Below are 20,838 nucleotides of genomic sequence, written 5' to 3'. Positions count from 1 at the left end.
GGGTTAGGACACTAGCCGTATAACATTAGGTCATGATAAACATATCTATAAATCTTAACTACATTTGATTTAAATACAGTTCCAGTGACTATTTTGCATGCAGGGAATGCATGAACTGATAAACGTTGAATGCAATGCAGTTTACATTGTATAAAAGCATTTGCCAAATCTGTAAATGTAAATATTGTTGTGCGCTTTTAGACATGGACCATCAGCAAGGCAGATTAATCAATATTTTGCACGCTATATTTACATATATTTACAGACGATCTTGTTGATTCACTGATTTATTGTAGGATCCAAAATGTATTTTGAACAGAACAGTGCAGTGCAGTACTGTTCATTTTAGCAAAGAACAGAACAATTTAGTAAAGAACAGTCCAGAACAGAAACACACAGAGCAGGTTAGACATTTTAATAATTCAGTTTAGTGCAGATCACTGAATTTAACAACAAAACAGAATAGAACAGTTCAATGCAGAACAGAAAAATTCAGTAAGGAATTAGACAGTACAGAACAGTTAATAAATTAAATTCAGAAGAGCAGTATAGTTCATTTAAGAAATGTATATTGTAGTAAAGAACAGCAGTTCACTAAGGAACAGTAAAAATTCAGTAAAGAACAGAACAGTGAAGTGCATTTCAGCACAGAACGAAACAATTCAGAATAGAACAGTTCTGTACAGAACAGTTTCAGTTTATTCAGTCAGTTCAGTGCAGATCAGTTCACTAAAGAACAGTTCAGAAAAGAACAGAATTGAACAGTTCAGTAAAGAACAGGAAAAAGCATAGAACAATTTAGACCAGAACAGTCTTGAACTGCATATTACTGTAAATAACGGTTCAGTTCAGTAAAGAATAGAACAGTACTAAACAGTTCAGTAAAGAACAGTATAGTGCAGAGAAGTTCAGCGCAGAACAGTGCAACTGACTGAAGAACAGTACCATTCAGATCAATTCAGTAAGGAACAGAACAGTGAAGAGCAGTTCAGCACAGAACAAAACAATCCAGAAAAGAACAGTACGGCACAGAACAGTTCAAAAGAAAAAAGCAGAGAACGGTTTAAATCAGTTGAGTTTAATCATTTAGTTCAGTGCAGATCAGTTAATTCATATACAGTTCAGAACAGAATAGAACAGTTCAGTGAAGAACAGAATAGTGCACTGCAGTGCAGTTCAGAAAAGAACAGAACAATAATTGTTCGGGGAAAACAAAAACACAGAACTCATTCCATTCAGTGTAGACGAGTTGATTCCTGAACAGAACAGAATAGAACAGTTCAGTAAAAAACAGAGTACGCACAGAACATTTTAGATCAGTATAGTACTGAACTTAATCATTCTTAATCATCCAGAACAGTTCAGTGCAAAACAGAGAAGTTCAGTTACTAACTGTACATCGCAGTAAAGAACAGTACAGAACAGTTCAGTAAAGAACAGTATAGTGCAGAAAAGCGCAATTCACTAAAGCACAGGTCAGAAAAAGAAAACCACAGAACAGTCCAGTAATTCATTCAAATCAGTATTCATATCATCATATATTCATATCATATGGTCATGAATGATCAGTATGTGATCAAAAGTTCATGTTGCAAAAGAGGGAATGGGAACTACAAATGACCTTTGGTCTGAGAGAAGACTATAAACAGAAGGGCATCAAATCGTTTTAACAGTACGCAAACCATGGCCACACAACAGACCCTTCTGATTACTGGAATATTTGTTTTAGCAGGATTTGATGGATGTTTCTCCGTTACTCCTGGTAAGTGCTATTACATAGTTCACAATTATTCTTTTCCTCTCCGAACAAAGAGAATGAAACAATGTTTCTTTTCTGGAATCAATTTGAAGAAGAGGAGCAGAACCCAAACTTTTGGTATGTTACGGGTAAAGAGGCTCTTCATGCATCCCTCTCCATGAAGCCCAACATGCACCAAGCTAAAAATCTCATTCTCTTCCTCGGAGATGGTGAGTTAAATAGAAACTGCCATTTTTTTAATTAATTAATTTCTTTATTTTCTTATTTCTTGTTTTTGTATTGTTCTGTTTTATAATCCAGTATGTATTTAATCTTGAACCCTGCACAATTTTAGCCACAAATTAGCCTTCTAGACATTTCTAGATTTTGGGATTTTGTCTAAATTTAATTGCCATTACAATAAATCTTAAATATATTTAATGTTATAAAACTTGTCAATAGATAATACCAAAAGGATACTGTATTTAATACAGATAAAATTGATAATATTACTGCATGGACTAAGATAACCGATAAATCATAAATTACTTATGCAGTTAGTTATATGTGGAAACTGCCACACGGCGGCCTTGAGTGAGCAGAGGCGGGTGGGCTTGAGAACGGCCGGCGGATTCGACGAAGGAGATCGGAAAGCCGATCTGGCGATCGACAGCGCAAAGTTGATGTATTTTCTCAGCGACCAGCACGGATCAGCTCCAGGCATGACGAAGCGGATATCGTCCTCTTTTGGAAGAACAAACAAAGTAGTTTCGCTTCCACAACGAAACACAGCGTCTTCACAACATGACGGCAGCAACAATACTACTGCGAGAATAGAAGTTACGCCTTCTTTCTTTGCGTGAACATTTGGGTGGCGTTATGGAAATCTTCCCACATAGTGACGTAGACATGTGGGGACGTGTTAGAACGAGCCGTTTTAGGTAGGCGTGGCTGACTGTTACATTTATGAAGAATATCTCTTTGGATTTGAGACTTTAGTATCTGCAACTTTACAGATCTTCTTTATGCACCAAGAGCTTGTAACACTCCAAAGAGAAAGGAAAAATTTAAATCGCATCATATGACCCCTTTAAATTGCTCTAAAGATGCAAACTATGGAAGCTCGTTTCCGCCACTGAATAAAAAAGGTAATTTCGACTTTTTATCTCACAACTCTGACTTTTATTCTCGCAATTGTGAGTTTACATGTCACAAATCTTTTTGACAAAATGACTTTTTTTTAGATTTGCATGATATAAACTCACAATTCTGACTTTTTTTCTGAGAATTGTGTGATATAAATTCACAATTATGAGTTATAAACTGACAATTCTGTTTTTCTTTCTCTCAAATTTGCGAGTTTATATCTCCCAATTCTGACTTTCTTCTTGCAATTCCGACTTCTATTCTCAGAATTGTGAGATATAAAGTTCAATTCTGAGGGGGGGAAAGACCGTTTTCTTACAATTGCGAGCTTATATCTTACAATTCTGACTTTTTCTCAGAATTGCATGATATAAACTCACAATGCTACAAAAGTCAGATTTGTAAGATGTAAACTTGCAATTCTGAGAAATAAACTCACAATTCTGAGAAATAAAGCCGCAATTGCACAAACTCACAATTGTGACATTTTTCTCAGGATTGTGAATTTATATCTTGCAATTCTCACTTTATAACACGCAATTTTGAGTTTATATCACGCAATTCTCTGAAAAAAAAAGTCAGAATTGCGAGATAAAAAGTCGCAATTATCTTTTTTCTTTTTTATTCAGTGGCAGAAACATACTTCCATAGCAAACTCAAGGATATATTGATAGAATTTTTACGAATAAATACATGTCTTGTGTGCTTTAAAGTTGTGCAGCGTGTTATTTTTGACATGCAATAAGGCATGGGAATCAGCACTGTGACCGCAGCAAGAATTATGAAGGGACAGATGGAAGGGAAGACAGGAGAGGAGAGCGTCCATGGACACGTTCCCTCATCTCGCTCTCTCCAAGGTGCAGAAAACTCACTGGCTAGATTGATGATAGACTGACAGATCTGAATACTCTTAATAATAATACTGTGTTTGTTCTTGTCACTGTGTAGACCTACAACGTCGATCAGCAGATGCCTGACTGCGCAGCAACAGCCACTGCATATCTCTGTGGCGTGAAGGCAAACTATGGCACTCTGGGCCTCAGTGCAGCTGCACGCCGCAAAGACTGCAGCTCCGTTAAAGGCAATGAGGTCAAATCAATTCTGCATCAGGCAAAGATGGCAGGTAATGGCAAGGAAGACTAAACACCAGGACAGTTAACCCATTAATGCACTGATTTTTCTCTCAGATGTTCAGAGTTAAGCAGATGTTCAGTTCAGAGTTATCTCATAGTTAACCATATAAACATATTGTGCAATTCTTTTGAAATTTGACATGTATTTTGCATGTAAAGATGATTTCAAAACTGCAAAATTAGGGACTGGTGGGTACATATGGAATGCACATGGATTTGAGTAAAAAACAAACAAACTTGTGACTATCTCACAATTGCGACTTCATACCTCATAATTCCAACTTCAATTCTTGTATTTCTTAGAACAGTGACTTTATTTCTTTATATTTCACAATGTGACTTTATATCGCAATTGTTGCGTTATGTAATCATGACTATTTCTCATCATTACAACTTTATACCTCACAATTTTGACTTCATTTCTTGCCATTGCGACTTTATCACAATTACAACTTCGTTTCACACAATCTGAACCTAATGTTATTATTTCATCTTTTTTCATGTAATTGTGAAAATATCTCACAACTGCAGCCTTATTTCTTGTAATTGAGACTTTATATATCACAATTGTGACTTCATATAAACTTTTTCCTTATTGACTATTATCTCATAATTGTAACTTTATTTCTTATAATTCTTACAATAGTGACTATATTACTTTATCGCACGATGTGACTTTATATCTCAATTGCGACTTATTTACCTCACAATTTCAACTTCTTTTTTCACGTTATTGTGACTTTATCACAATTACAGCATTCTGAACCTTATATCTCATCATTTCAACTTTATGTCTTATAACTGTGACTTTACGGTATATCTCACAATTGCCACTTTATGTATCACAATTTGATCATAATTTCTTTATTTCAACTTTATTTCTCCTAATAACGACTTTGAACTAGTGACTCATTTTCAAACAGTTTGACAAAAAAGTGTGAACATTTGAACCCTTTGTACATTCATTTATACCTTTTAATGGTTAAATGATGAGTTGAGGCTGATCTAATCTGTGACAGTGCTACACTGTTAAAGGCAGTATAAGTTACGTAATTTGCTTATAGTAATGACCTTGGACTGGTTTTATATTTTTCAGGGAAGTCTGTTGGCATAGTGAGCACGGCACATGTCCAGCATGCATCACCTGCCGCCAGTTACTCCCACACCCCTGAAAGAGGCTGGTACAGCGATAAAGAGCCGCCCTCTGAAGCAGTCACGGGTGGATGCAAGGACATCGCGTACCAACTCGTCCATAATACCGATATAAACGTAAGACCCTAAACTGCTAAACTTCGCACAGCATTGAACTATAGATAATAAGTTGCTGACTACAGTCTCGCTTGTGAAATCCCTCTATGATTTTATTGTAGGTTATTTTAGGTGGAGGCAGGCAGTACATGTTTCCCAAGGAAACGGTTGATCCTGAATACTCCACAGTTACGGGGAGCCGACAGGCTCCAAAACAAACCTTGTTGATGTGTGGTTACGAAGCAGAAATGTAAGTCAAACATCTAAAAACAAATACTAAAAATGAAAATTCTGTCATCATTTATTCCCCCTCATGAAGTTACAAAACTAAATTTTGGAACACAAAAGGAGATGTTTAGAAGAATGTACTGGTTGCTCTTTTCAATACATTGGAATGAGGTTTTTTTTTTTTGTAGAAATTCAAGTCAATATTTATGCATATCTTGCACCATTTGCAAATCTCATTCATGCATATCCATACTCAATTTCTCACAAGAGCCAACCCAAGGTCATGACTGATGTGACACTTTAATGCATGACTCGAGCTATCCATTCCCATTCCCATTCATTCCAATGGCAGTTTTGGTTAGTTCACATATTGGCTAACATCTCCATTTGTGTTCTGTGGAAGAAAGAAAGTCTCTAGAACAACATGAGGATGAGTCAATTTTGGATGAACTATACCTAACACCAAACAACCACTTTTTTTTTTCTTTAGAATGCCAAATATGTGTGGAATAAAAACGATTTTGATGCTGTCAAAGAGCACAATACTGATTACTTGATGGGTAAGGCCACCTCCTCCTCCATTTGGAAGGAAAACGTCCACCTGTTATGTTGATCTACATCCTTACAGTTTGAAATTTCAATCAGTGGGTCTCAACCTTTTTGACTCCAAAGCCCCCCATTGTCCACAACAATATTCAAAGGCTCCATGACTTTTCCAGTAGTTTTAATCCTAATTAAATGTATTAAATGAAAAATAATTAAGGATAAGGATTCTTTTTTTTATTATTTTATTTATTTATTTATTTTTACTTTTTTAATGTCTACCCGATCAAATATTTTAGAGTTTGAGTAGAAAAATGCAAATTCATCATACAAATGCCAATAGAGCTTTACTATTTTATTAATTTTACATTCCACGGCTTGAAATCACACTTTCAAAATGAGGCTACCTCATATATCTAGGTTTACCAAGACTGTGGGAATCCTGGTTCTTCAAAGGAAACAAACAATTGTTGAGAGAGATGAATGAATTAAAATGAGAAATGTCTGGATTTTTCAGTTGCTTTCGTTTATTTTAATGCTTCTTTGTGCTTATTTAAATTAATCTTGAGGCCCACTTGTAAGTTTGTACCCAACTGTAAAATTGTTGTAAATAGAGTAAAGATTATTGGAGTCCATTCTATAATAAATACAATTTCTACTTCAAAACTTCTCAATAAATGCAAAGAATAACTTGATGTTTCTTTGTAATTAATTGTGACACTTACTAGCAATTTCTGAGTGAAAATTGTTTCTACATACATTTTTTTCCAGTATATAGAGGAGCCCGGCCTCCTGGTTGAGAACCACTGATTAATATGGTCTACATCATAACAAAACAAGTCATTTTCAAAAATGACTGAATCGCGTTTCTTGGTTAAACTGGTAATAAGTTTAAGTCAGTTATTCTCAATGTGCTTTAATGCTGTTGTTTTAATTGTTGCGCTCAGGGCTCTTTGAGCCAAAGGACACCAGGTACGAGCTGGAACGCGATCCTTCAATGGACCCATCGTTGACTGAGATGGTGGAGAAAGCCATCAAGATTCTTCGCAGAAGCTCGAAAGGATTCTACCTCTTTGTGGAAGATAAGCTGACATTATGTCTTGTTTCCATTGCGTTGCCCATAAGATGTGTTGAGTGTACTTATGTTAGTGTGTTTTCTTTCCTGTACGTGGGAGAATAGATCACGGCCATCACGCAGGGCAGGGCAGGCCAAGTACGCTTTGACGGAGGCTGTGGAATTTGACAGGGCCATTGCGCGGGCGGCTGAGCTGACGAGTGAACTCGACACCTTGTCCGTGGTCACTGCTGACCATTCCCATGTGTTTTCATTCGGTGGCTACTCTTCCAGGGGCAATCCTGTGCTAGGTGCGCAAACACCAAATTCATCCATGAGCTGCTGAAAACCAAACTTACTGCACATGGCTTGAAGGGATAGTTTACCAAAAAACAATTGAAATTCTGTCATCATTTACTCAACCTTTTTGTCGTTTCAAACTTGTAAGACTTTAAGAAGATATTTTGAAAAAATGTATTGTTTAAACAATCAAAGTCAATTAGGATGCAATGTTTTGTTGTTTTGGATGCTACTGACTTTCGCTGTATGGACAAAAACTGTTGAAACATTCTTCAATATATCTTCTTTTGTCTTCTACAGAAGAAAGAAAGCCGTACTGGTTTGGAACAACATGATGGAGAGTAAATGATGACAAAAAAAATGTGGGGTTTTGAATGAGCCATTATTTCGGTTACACTTTATTTCGATAGTCCACTTTAGACATTCTACTAACTATAAGTAACTTTGTAACTACATGTCAACTACATGTCAACTAATTCTCATTAATTTGCAACTACATGTCTACTAACTCTCAGAGTAGACTGTTAGGGTAGGTTTAGGGTTAGTAGAATAAGTTGACAAAGAAAGAGTTAGAAGATATTAAGCAGACAGTCTACTAATACTCTACTAACTGCTAGTTGACATGTAGTTGCAAAAGTTACTTACTGTTAATGGAATGTCTAAAGTGGACTTTCGAAATAAAGTGTTACCATTATTTCTGCTTAGGCTCTGAAATATTTGCCCAGTAGAAATATATGTTTCTCAGCAAGAGCAGATTTGATGGTATTAGGGGATTAAGAATGACTTATTTACCTTTTTGTCTTTAGGCGTTTCTTATTCAAAAGCTGAGGATGGCAAGAGCTTTACTAATGCACTTTACGGGAACGGTCCAGGATACCAGATTGTGAACGTAACTCGTCCTGACATGAACGTGACGATCTCAAGTAAGTTTTATGAGTTTAATTGTTATTCCCTCAGGTGCAGAAGAGCATTTTTAAGTGCATGGCACAAGCTCTGTGTTTTGGCAATGCAGACGCCCCATCTTGTGGTCATGCGTGTTACTGAAAGAAAATGAAACAAAACTCTTTTCTCTCACATTAAAGGTAGAATTCACCAAAAACACTGCACCAAAAATCATTGCACTAAACTATCATATGACGCCTGAAGACTTAGAATATAGCAAATAAGTTGTATTTTCATGGTGCTTTTTTATTTATGAAACTCCTTATATGTGAACCTTTTTTTAAATCTCTCTTTTTGTGTCTCAAATCAGAAAAGTCATACTGTACGAGTTTGTAACAATTATCATTTTTGTCATTTTTTATTATTATTATTAATTGTATTAACTTTTTGGGGGGGGGGCTTATTATTCCTTTAATCATTAACGCTGAATTAATTAATAACTGTATAATGTAATTGATTCATATCTGACTGTTCTTCGCAGGCAGTGATGAATATCTTCAGCAGGCTGCTGTACCTCTAGATTCAGAAACTCATGGTTCTGAGGATGTCGCTATTTTTGCCAAAGGCCTGATGGCCCACCTCTTCCACGGAGTCCAAGAGCAAAGCTACATACCTCATGCTATGGCTTACGCTGTCTGTCTTGAGCCCTACACTGACTGCCTGCTAGAAGACTATGGCGTTTGCACTCAGTTCAGCCTCATGGTTCTTATGCTGAGCTTGCTGTCCTCACTCACATTTCTGATATGATGTGACTAAAGGGGGTGGGGTGTAATTTACACAGCATTCTTGTATATTTGCATCCCAATATATTTGCACATTTTTCCCATTTAACTGCAACATTTAGACAACCGACAGAAAAACAGGATAACTACTGCACTGGATCTGTGTTTGCAATTAATGTTGGTTGAGATATAATTGAAATCTTCTGTGAGGACATGAATAAGTGGTGGAAAAGGGTTGATTAATGTATGCCAATAAAATCTGCAAATCCAGGAAGCTGTGCTTACATTTACATGTGTATTTCTTTAGTGACCCTAAAACACTGAACAAATGGCAATGTAAATATATTTTATACCTAAAAAAAATTAATTTAGTCTAATGTGTAGATTAAATTTATGTTTAAAAGTTTATGTTTGGGGAAGTCGTGGCCTAATGGTTAGAGAGTCGGATTCGTAACCCAAAGGTTGCGGGTTCGAGTCTCGTACCGGCAGGGATTGTAGGTGGGGGGAGTGAATGTACAGCGCTCTCTCCCACCTTCAATACCACGACTGAGGTGCCCTTGAGCAAGGCACCGAACCCCCAACTGCTCCCCGGGTGCCGCAGCATAAATGGCTGCCCACTGCTCCGGGTGTGTGTTCACGGTGTGTGTGTGTGTTCACTGCTGTGTGTGTGTGCACTTTGGATGGGTAAATGCAGAGCACTAATTCCGAGTATGGGTCACCATACTTGGCCACATGTCACTTTCACTTTTTTTTTTCACTAAAATATTTACCTTCAAAATGCTGACTATTATGATGTATTATATATGTATTATGATGTATTATAAATATTGTGGATATCAGGAACAGTGTGATCAACTGGTGTCATCTTCAGATAAAAGACAATAAGTAGTTTAAAACATATCAGCTGTGCTATTGTTTCAAACGAGTAAGACGTGTAAATCCCTTAAATGTATTGTGAAATGTGATATGTTTAAAACAGTAATTAAACTATAAAACATTTTGTTTGTACATGGAAGATGACTTACCTCGTATTTCATACTAGAGACCGAAAAACTGTCAAAGAAAGAATAAACCTCATTCCACCTTCATCCATCCTGTACTTCATGGCTCCTTTTAAAATATCTGTTGAATTAATTAATTTAAATTAAAATACATTTTAATTTGAAAGAAAATTAAAGGGATCGTTCACCCAAACATTTAAAATTATCCCATGATTTACTCACCCTCAGGGCATCTTAGGCATATCTGACATTCCTCTTTCAGACGAGCACAATCGCAGTTATATTTAAAACTGTCCTGGCTCTTCCAAGCAGTATAATGGCAGTGAATGGTGCCCCTGTATTTGAAGCCCAAAAAAGTGCATCCATCCATCATAAAACTACTCCAAACGGCTCCGGGGTGTTCATAAAGGCCTTCTGAAGCGAAACGATGCGTTAGTGTAAGAAAAATATCGATTTTTAAAAATATATAAACTGTAATCTCCAGCTTCCGGTCCCTTAAGCAGGTGCGTTCACGACAAGCCGTTCGAGCGTATGACGTAGACGTAGCAGAAGGCTAGAGTAGTATTGCATCCTTCATATCTCCGAAGAGTGGGCGGGATTATTCACATGTCGTTATAGTTGCGCCGCCTCTCCTGCCGCGACTACTGAAAACCTTTTTCATTCCGCGTCGCCCCATCAAGCTCTCGCTGGATCAGCTCATCTGCTATCAACGAGAGGAACGTCTGTACTTCCTCAACAGACAACGAAACAGCCATTTTTTGGTTGTTAAAAAAGGTGCGCTCGTTCAAAACAGTTGCGTTCGATCCTTCGCTGGCTGTGCTGATTTAAATCTAGCGGTTCTGTTGTGTCTCGTGTCACAAGTTCAGTGACGCAGGTAGTGACGATTCTCTCCGGCCAATCCGTGATCAGCAGAGTTTACACGTCACGTTTTGGTAACGGTACGGTTCACTTGGAACCTCAACGGAGGTGGTACTTAAAAAAAGTACGAGGTACCAGGTACTGTACCCAGCGGAAAACCCCCCAAATGTGAACCGTACCGTGCATTGGAAAAGTGCCATCTGTAAACAGCCGAGCTCCTGGAGGCATGTCGTGGGCGGATCTAAAGAGTCGCGAGCACGCGTGCTCTTCCGGGAGAAGTGCCCATACAAGGAATTCCGCCCTTTATGACGTCATACAGGGCTATACTCGAAAAAAAAAAAAACATTTTGAAACTTATGAGCCAAGATGGCGGTGAGATTGGAGGAGGTGTTTTTGAAGTGTCTTCAGGAAAGTTTGAGGTTGGATGATATTACAACCAACATAGCTCAAATATTTTATATAGATGAACACATAAACAAGACTTTTAATTAATTTATCATTTTGAGCCAAATTTATGGGCAGGAGCTCCAGTTGCTACCAAGAATGCAGTGAGCGTGATGACAAATTTTGGCCACAGTTCGTGAACTTTCTGGTAAATGTGACAAAATGTTTCCGAAAATTTCAACAATTGACAAGACAACTGAAAGCTAACTGAAAGCTTGTCTTCCACCGTACATCAGCTTGTTACTGAGGTAACTACTCACAAAGAGGCACTGAAAGTCGTGTCTGCTGAGATTCAGGATCTTAAACAGATGAACACAACGTTAAAAGAAGAAGTTGGAGTGTGCAAGCGGCACAGTTGGAGGTGGACACTGAAGCTGCATGGGGTACAAGAAAAGGATGGAAAAGACGTCTGTGGTGTTGTGATCAATGGGCAATGTGGTACCTGGCATCGGTGACAGGATGGAGGAAACAGTGGATATCGCCCATCGTCTTGGCCCGCGGAAAAAGGATGGTACATGCAGATCTATAATTATCTTGTTTGCTTTTCGTCGTTACCAGGACACTGTCTGGCAAGCTGCCAGAGATAGTACATTTCTGCGGGACAACAAGCTGCGACTCAAAGAGGCCTGATCCCCAGAAGACAGGGTGGCAAGAGAATAATTTGGCCCCTGGTCTAGAAGGTCAGAGATGAAGGGGAAAAGGCTTTTTTCCATGGACCATTTTCTCTGATTGACAGAAAGAGATTTGACTATGCTAGTGTGAAGCAGGACGTATATGCATTCTTCTGTTCTCCCTGTATTTAGGTCGTTTTCAGCTTGTTATAGCTGATTAGCTCAGTAAACAAGTGCCTCATATTTGGCTAGAGATTGATCTTTCAATGATTCAATCCTCAGTGAGTACTGCTTAGTTTGACTCTCAAGTCATATGCTTCATTTTTGTTAGTACTGATTATTATCTTTATATACTTTTACAATCTTTACGTTGTGCCAGTCATTGTTGGCATATTTTATAAAGACCTTTTTTTTTGTTTAAAAAGTAGTTATCTTGTCCAAGATTGTTATATAAGATTATATGGGATTATCTTGTTTGTTCTAAGACCTCAGTTGGTTGTATATCATTCCTTAAGGTAAAGTTTCCGTACAGTTTCTTCAGTTGTTGGTACATACTTTATTCCTTCTTTTTTGTCTTTCTTTATTTGTCATGGATTTCAAGTTCAGTTCACTTTCTGTTATGTCTTTGAATGTTAGAGGTATGCGTGATATGATCAAGAGGAAAGCTATTCTTTTGTGAGTTGGATGTTAAATTCTGGAAGAATCAATGGGGCAATTTAATTTATTGTAGCCATGGTTCTAATCATTCTGCTGGGGTTTCAACTCTTTTGCACAAATTTAAGGGGCAAATTCCTGAGGTAATAACTTCTAGTGAAGGCAGATGAATCATTATGTCAATAAAGCAAGATAACTCTATCTTTATTATCTCCAACTTATATGGCTGTAATTCTCTTTCTGCTAACAAAATATTATTTTCTCAGATTATGTAATTTGACAGAAATGCATAATAAATACCCAGCTCTTTTCTAATTTTAGGCGGCGATTTTAATGAATGTTTAGATGACACACTGGACAGATTTCCTCCTAGAAGCAATGAAGCTCTCCACACCAATTCTAATGTTTTATCAATATGTTCTTCTCTCTCCCTCACAGATCCTTGGAGTTTTGTTGTTGTTGTTGTTCATCCTGACACACAGGACTTCACTTGGTCAAATCTATGATTCTTTTCCTCTTACAAAGTTTTTGACACCCTTGAGCATGGATTTCTTTTGCAGACTCTCAAGCTATTTGGTTTTGGTGATTTTTTTGTTAATGTTATTGAAATGTTTTATAGAGATAGTAACAGCTCTGTCTTAATTAGCTTCAGCACTTCTAAGTGTCAGACGGTTGTCCTGTTTTTATTTATTTTAGTTACAGAACTGTTATCTGTGTGTTACCACTTCATGATATATTCATTGCAATGTATTGAATTAAGATAAAAAATACAAAATAACAAATACAATTTCAAGAAAGGCCTCCAGCCTTCTTCCACTTCATGATATTTTATAAAAGAGTATTAATTTCAACGTATCAAATAGGAATATATGAAATTTAAAGCAAGTCTTAAATGAAATGTTATGAACCTGAGACTGAACATCCTTCCTCCACTTCATGCCACTTCCACAAAAAAAAAATCAAATAGGATAATAAAATTCTGAAATGTATAATTTTATATGAAGACTTTTGATGTATTTTTAAATGTATCAATTACCAAAGAAAATAATATTTATTTAGCTATTTACCTTGAATGAGGGGGTACGGTGTCCAACAGGCGTGATAATTGAAGTTCATTTTCACAAATTGAATATGCTGAATATAGGCTTTATTTCAGGCACAGATTATTCACATTTTGTTTCTGTTATTATAAGACACATGGAGGTAAAAAAGGCACTTTTCTATAAACACTACAATTCGTAGATTATACTGGGAAAGCACCATATAGTGCCCTTAGTTTTGCTGATGTAAGGGATTCTCAAAGGACCATCAGTCGGAGGAGGCCTCACCCTATCCGGTTATTCAGTCCATCAATCAGGTCTGTGGAAATCTTCATCTATCGTGAACTGGGCTGTGGTGAGACAGCCTTACCTGGTAGACACAAGGGAGAAAAAAAAAGGAAAGACAGAGAGAAAGAAAAACTGAGGCAACTAGCATGAGTTGCAATGGCTTTATTAATGTTGGTGTGGTGCTGGTTGACCAGCATGGTCTCTCTGATATTTACTGGAAATTATATTTAAAGGGGGCATTAAACTGCCAGAATTTTAAAAGAGATATCTCCGTTTGCATTTAACTTTTTAGCTTCGTATCTTTGCAGATATTGTTTATGCTCAAACAGCAACATTACACACTAATTAACGTTAAAAAAGTTAATTCGCAGTCAACCACCCCTTTAACCTATTTATTGAAAAAAAAAAATAATATATTTTTAATATTATTTAATAATATTACTTAACTGTCACCGTCCCACCTGTGGGACGCTTGGCGCTCTTTTTGTTGTTGTCCTTTTTCTCTATCATGTCTTTTAGTAATCATCATAAATCATATATCATTTGAAAGCTTAGAAGCCCAAGATTCATCCTGTAAAAACCATTTTGAAATCGGACATTGCGTTATCATGGAAATGGTACTTTAAAATCTTTAAGCGGTCTCCCCCTTAGTGGGCAGTGTCAAGTGTCATATTACAAAATGCATCACGCTCTTTTATAATCAAAACTTTTTATAATCTTGACAAAAAACATATAATTGGAAAGGTCTGAGTCTCAGGATTTCATATTTGGTGGTATATTTTGAGATAGAAGTAATATTGACAGAGAAATCTAGACATTTGTGACAGAAAAATGCATTAAAAAATTTAAATGGAGTTTGGATGGCACCCGGGGGCTGTTTGTGGTATAACACCCTAAATAAAATCTCACAGGAACCTCAATTTTTTTCATATCAACTTCAAATTTGGAACATAACTTATTTAGACATAAGGCTTTAATTTTATACCAATTTTAGAGTAAAACCTGATATGTAAAATATTATTATATAAAATTAATATAGTGCATTTTCTTTACAGTAAATTTAAACTACCATAACTTTTTGATACTTACATTTTTTTTAAAACATTCCACTTTTGCGATAATTTGCTGATTTTCATCTTTAAAAAGAGACCAACCTTATGTCTGTATTCCAAAGTGTTCATAAATTACAACAATTTAAGTTTGGATAGTGCACCTGCATGCCTATTTTAAAAAATGGGGGGTGACAGTTAAAGGGTTAAAGAGACCAACCATAGGTCTGTATTCCAAAAGTGTTTATAAATTACAACAATTTAAGTTTGGATAGTGCACCTGCATGCCTATTTTAAAAAATGGGGGGCGACAGTTAAGGGGTTAATCATATTTATATTAATAATTCATTAATATACTTTTATACCTATAATATAAATATAATTTATTAATATATAAATAAATATACATTTATACAATCAATATTAATTTATTGGCATAACCTGAGAGAACTTTGCCCCCTGGTGGTGATCTAGACCTTGGGAAACATTTCTGAATCAAACCAAATAATCCTTTATCTTCAGACCGTTTCAGGTAGTCTACATGCCTTACAGCATCAGTGGTCCCTGATGAGCAGCCATTGCATGACTGTTCAGTGTTCACTGTGAAAAGCTGTCAGTGCTACTGAAATGGTGCTGTGTCGGGGTCTCTGCCATCCTCTCTGAAAACCCTCAGCCTACGTTTCTACTAACTTGAGAGGCGAACAATGACATAACTACACAGCCAGCCCACAAGCATAATTCAACACGATCTTTATGGTTGAATGGACTAAAGGTCTTCTGGCCTTGAAATTGCTGTTAAAGGGTGCTCTTTAACAACATACTTACATTAGGCATATTTATGTAACATGCATCCAGACATCAAGGACTGCTGGTTTTCTGATGAAAAGCAATAGGAATTATTGTTACCTTAGATCAGTTTTTTTTTGTCTGCATGAAAACTGCTAAAATTCATGCTAGGCCAGTAGTTGGCGATGCCACTTTGAAAAAAAAAAGTGAAAGTGAAAGATATCTTTGTATAGAAACACTACGTGCCTGCGCTCATACCTATAGACTGAGCACGTAATACATATGCACATAACATCAGCACTTTCACAGATTTGTGTTTTTGTAGTTTACAAGGAGACTTTTCAAAAGTTTGTGTTTTCAGGCCCCCTGAAAATGAATGGCCAAACATCACAAAAAGTTTTCAGTTTTTTGTTGAAAACAATGTCATGTAAACGTCTCCCCAGATGTTAGATATTTACAATCAAGCTAAAGAAAAACTGACAAAAGTTGCTTTCAGACAAATGAAAAATTTAGCCATTGTTGGTACTCAGGGCTGGATTGGTAATCGGGCATACCGGGCATTTTCCCGGTGGGCCGACGCACTTAAGGGGCTGACAGAATGTTTTTTTGTTTTTTTTGCCAAGGACCATCACGCAGGGACAGCGAGCAGCCAGTGGCCCATTGGATTGTCTCCTGTATTGACAGCGTAAACCATCCAGTCACAATGCGCTATAGACGGAGCAATGAAGTACGTCCCCCGCGCTTTTTTAGTCAAGTCAAGTGTGTTCTTAGAGGTTTCCAATGCGAATAAATCCAGATTTAAATTTAAAAAGTCACGATATTGTCGGACCTGACGTTTTATTCTTATCCAAAACAACTAGATGTGATATGAGTGTGATACATACACTACCAGTCAAAAGTTTTTGAACAGTAATATTTTTTTAATGTTTTTTTAAAGAAGTCTTTTCTCACCAAACCTGCATTTATTTGATCCAAAATACAGCAAAAGCGGAAATATTGTGAATTTTTTTTACTATTTAAAACAACTGCTTTCTATTTAAATATATATTAAAATGAAATTTATTTCTGTGATCAAAGCTATATTTGTAGCATCATTACTCCAGTCTTCAGTGTCACATGATCTTCAGAAATCATAATAATATGCTGATATGTTGTTCAAGAAACATTTATTATTATTATTATTATTATTATTTAAAAAATGTAAAACAGTTGAGTACATTTTTTTCAGGATTCTTTGATGAATAGAAAGATCAATTTGATGAATAGAAATATCCAAAGATCAGCATTTATCTGAAATAAAAAGCTTTTGTAACATTATACACTCTACAATTCAAAAGCTTAGAGTCAGTAGAATTTTTTTTTTGGGGGGGGGGAGAAATTAATACTTTTATTTAGCACTAAATTACTGAAAGAGTTGTTACCTGTAGCAGAAGAACCGCTTCTCAATATTAATATATATATAAATGATGGTGGGCCGCCTGGACCAAAAAATGCCTGGGCCGATTTTTTGTCCCAGTCCAGCCCTGTTGGTACTACTAGCAAAATATGATCTTTTCTGACTAGCAAAAGACTTATTTAGCAGCTCTTGTCAGAATGAGGAACAACATGGATATATAGATAATTACTTAATTCTATTTACAACGAAAACTCCTAAATTCATGGTACTTACTGTGTAAACCAGACCAAGTAACTCTCAACTCAACTTTCAAAACTGTTTTATGGTGTTTTTGTCTATTGAAAGTTGTCAGCATGTTGTTAAATTACAGTACAATCCATTGAATGCACTGTACAGCCTTGTTTTCAGCCGTCATATATTAAATATAGCGCTACCCAAAAGCTTACTAAGTTTACTTTGGCAAAATGCTCAAGCGTGACTACTGCGCTTGACCTCACAGCCCCAACAAACATGGCGACTGTCGCGTGACGCGTTAGTTATGTTTCTATAGCAACGCTGCAGCTCTCGCGATAACAGAGAATGCGAGACTGACCGCGGCGCCTTGTTTCCTTTCCCCGCTGCAAGTGCGCGAGCTCCGGCAGAATTCCACTCATCAACGGTCACAAACTTTAGTCACAGGCAGCGTTTAACTCTCATTTGTAGGCACGCAATACATCAGCGGTTAATAAATTAAGTCAGGCTGTTGTTTCTGAAGCGCCTCGGCGAGTTTTGGCCGTTTGTTTGAGGTGTAAACAGTGTGAAAGAGGAGTTGTGGGTGGGTTTGACGGTTATGGCAGCACCGCGACCCATTAAAGGGATCCTGAAGAACAAATCCAGTATCAAAGCCCGACCAGAAGAGCCAGTCCAGGACACCCCAGAACCAGGAGCCCCTATAAACTCTGAAGACGACCAGCAGTGAGTAACTAGTCTGTAAAACAGGTTAATTCAGTCCGACAGCGCGTCTGTGGCAGTGTGACAGTCACCGTGAGACCTGTCAATCAAACTGCTCTGACGCTGAACTAGTGCACTCACCCAGTCTGTGGTTTCAGTTTAACTGCTTCCGGTTAGATTACTGGGCTAGTAGCTTAGGCTGCTAGTCGGCTAGCCACTGACCTGTCATCTAAACCAGACCATCCTGCTGGAAGGAACACAAATCCAACCTCTTCTTTACTAACCAGCTGTTTTCTGATCAGTCTTTGAGCCTGTTGTTTACATGCACAGCTCGAATGGGTATCTGAAATAGCAAAAGTGTTGTTTTATATTTAACAAACATAAATTATGTAACAACACTGATATTTTAATGTTAAATATGCATTAATGTGCTTTAAAACGTTTTATTAGTAACATTATTATTATACAGTCATTCCAATTAAATACAAATGGGACATTCAGATGGTTAGAAATTACTTAAAATCAGTTCCTATATATTAAAATATGAATTAATGTGATTTCATCACGTGATGAGCATTAACTTGGCGAATCTCGCTAAACCTTCGAAGAGAGTTTGAGACTTATTTCACCCCAAAACCAAAGGACCAAAAATAAATATTTGCTGAACCTTATTTAAAAAGAATTTTAGAAAATGAAACTTTGCATTGATACATTAATTTACATTAATTACTTTCAACCAAAAATAAAATTATATATATATATATATGTGTGTGTGTATAATTTATTTAATTTATTAAAATGTACAGTGATGAGAATGTTTCCATTACATTTACACACTTGATATTCATGATTATAATATCACACTACAAAAATCTTAATGTTCTAAACAGTTAATTAAAACTGAAACTAAAATTGAAAAAAACATTTTTGTTACTTGAAATAAAGTAAACATTAACTGAAATAAAATAAGATCAAATAAACTTTTATTTCATAAATATTAATTTAACTTAAAATAACAAATTAAAACTGAATTAAAAATAATAAAAAAAACTATATATATATATATAAGGCTGCACAATTAATTGAATTTCTAATCGTGATGACAATTACGGATGCCACAATGACGTAACTGTTCAAAGCAGCAATTAATCGTTCAAAGTCCACTTATGTTATTTTTCAGTTTTCAGCTTGTTTATTTTCATAAAAATATATGACATGCAGTTGCTTCAAACAATGGTGTAAACGTCATTCAGTGTAAATTGTGATAATCGTAATTAATAATCGCAATTACAATTTCAAGGGAATAATCGACAATTATGATTTTTGTCATAATCGCCCTTATATATATATATATAAAAAACACAAATGAAAAGTTGCTAAAACTTTAAAATGAAATATAAAGAAATGAGAATATAAAAATACAAACATTCAAAATGTTAACAAAAACTATAAAACTGTATCAATGATAGGCTACTACAATAACACTGGTTCTCAAAATAGGCTTGTTTTTATGCAAAATATTCCTCCTTTCTTTTGGCTATGGGGGGAAATGGCATTCCCCCGATGATATTTAAAAGGTTTCTTTAAAAATTAAATTCAAAGTAAATATCAAAATATTAACCATGTTCATGTTTTGGTTAGACTTATCCAATTTAACATGTCAACATAAAGGTGGAATAACAACACTTTCCTCTCACTCTGGCTATCATAAAACTCAGCTGTCACTGCAGATTTGTAAAATTAGGAGAGTGATTTTCTGCCTGAGGGGCGGCGCGTGTATAAACTGATCTCATTCATTTTGACATTCACTCATCCAGAGACACTGTTAGGAGTTGTGGATGTGTGTCTCCACTGAAGCACTTTCTCTCTTGGAGGTCCTGAAGGATGCGACCGAAATAATGACGATCCCATTTCCTTGTTAACTGAGCCGCCTGGTTTTTATCAATATTCAACATGTATTGATTTGGGCTTTTAGGTTGACCAAATTTTGAACAGGATTTTTCAGAAACATCAATAAAGGAAGTCCTAAACCTCCTGGTAATGGAGAGCTTGTGTTTTCAGTATGGCGCGTGTCGATGTATGTAGGTGTTCTTTTTGGCTTGCCGGCTTCCTCTGCCTCCTCTTCCTCTCTCACCAGAAGACATTGTTCTTGAATCCAGTTCTCCCACTCCTAGGAAAATAGGACACACTGTAAGAAGCCATTATTGCTGAATCTGTCCTGTGAGACAGCTGAGCCGACTGCACTGACACTAAATTAGACCCTAAAATGAATCCATTGATGCACCTAACCACTACATAACCAAAGTATTGTTGAGTGTATTATAGGCTAATATTACAATATTTCTCGTCTCACAACAAACATTGGGTCTCATTCACTAAGCATGCTTGCGCACAAATTTGTGTGTATGCAAGTGAAATTCATTTAAAATGTAGTATGACTATTAGGGCTGGGTAAAAAATTGCGATATCTCGATATTAATCGATTCTCTTTTTTACGGAACGATATCGATTCTTAAATCCCAAGAATCGATTAGTCTAGCCTGTTTTCAGTTAATGGACGGAACATTGAAGGGCACTTCCCATCCAATAAATCGCAATAAGCATTGTGCGTTGGTGCTTTTAATATGAAGCAATGTCTCAGATTTCAAATTCTGTCCATCAATTGTATTGAAGTATTTAAACAATAAATGCCGTTTTGGCGCTGTTTAATGTGGAGTGACAGATCGC

General features: G+C 36.4%; 1 protein-coding gene and 1 pseudogene across 1 annotated transcript in view; both read left to right on the top strand.

Annotated features, from left to right (window-relative positions):
• The first annotated feature begins 1,683 nt into the window (after nt 1–1,683).
• On the top strand, nt 1,684–9,079 carry LOC107698041 (intestinal-type alkaline phosphatase-like; annotated as a pseudogene).
• Nucleotides 9,080–17,757: 8,678 nt separating this feature from the next.
• Nucleotides 17,758–20,838, top strand: part of ppp1r2 (protein phosphatase 1, regulatory (inhibitor) subunit 2) — a 16,208-nt gene continuing 13,127 nt past the window's right edge. The window contains exon 1 of the mRNA XM_016498976.1: nt 17,758–18,135. Coding sequence (XP_016354462.1) covers nt 18,011–18,135 — 125 coding nt within the window. The 5' untranslated portion in view covers nt 17,758–18,010. The remainder of the gene's footprint in view (nt 18,136–20,838) is intronic.

This window comes from Sinocyclocheilus anshuiensis, unplaced genomic scaffold, assembly GCF_001515605.1.
Source record: "Sinocyclocheilus anshuiensis isolate Anshui unplaced genomic scaffold, SAMN03320099.WGS_v1.1 scaffold1501, whole genome shotgun sequence".
Classification (NCBI taxonomy): Eukaryota; Metazoa; Chordata; class Actinopteri; order Cypriniformes; family Cyprinidae; genus Sinocyclocheilus; species Sinocyclocheilus anshuiensis.
Note: the sequence above shows the minus strand (reverse complement) of the source record. Positions and strands in the feature narration are given on the sequence as shown.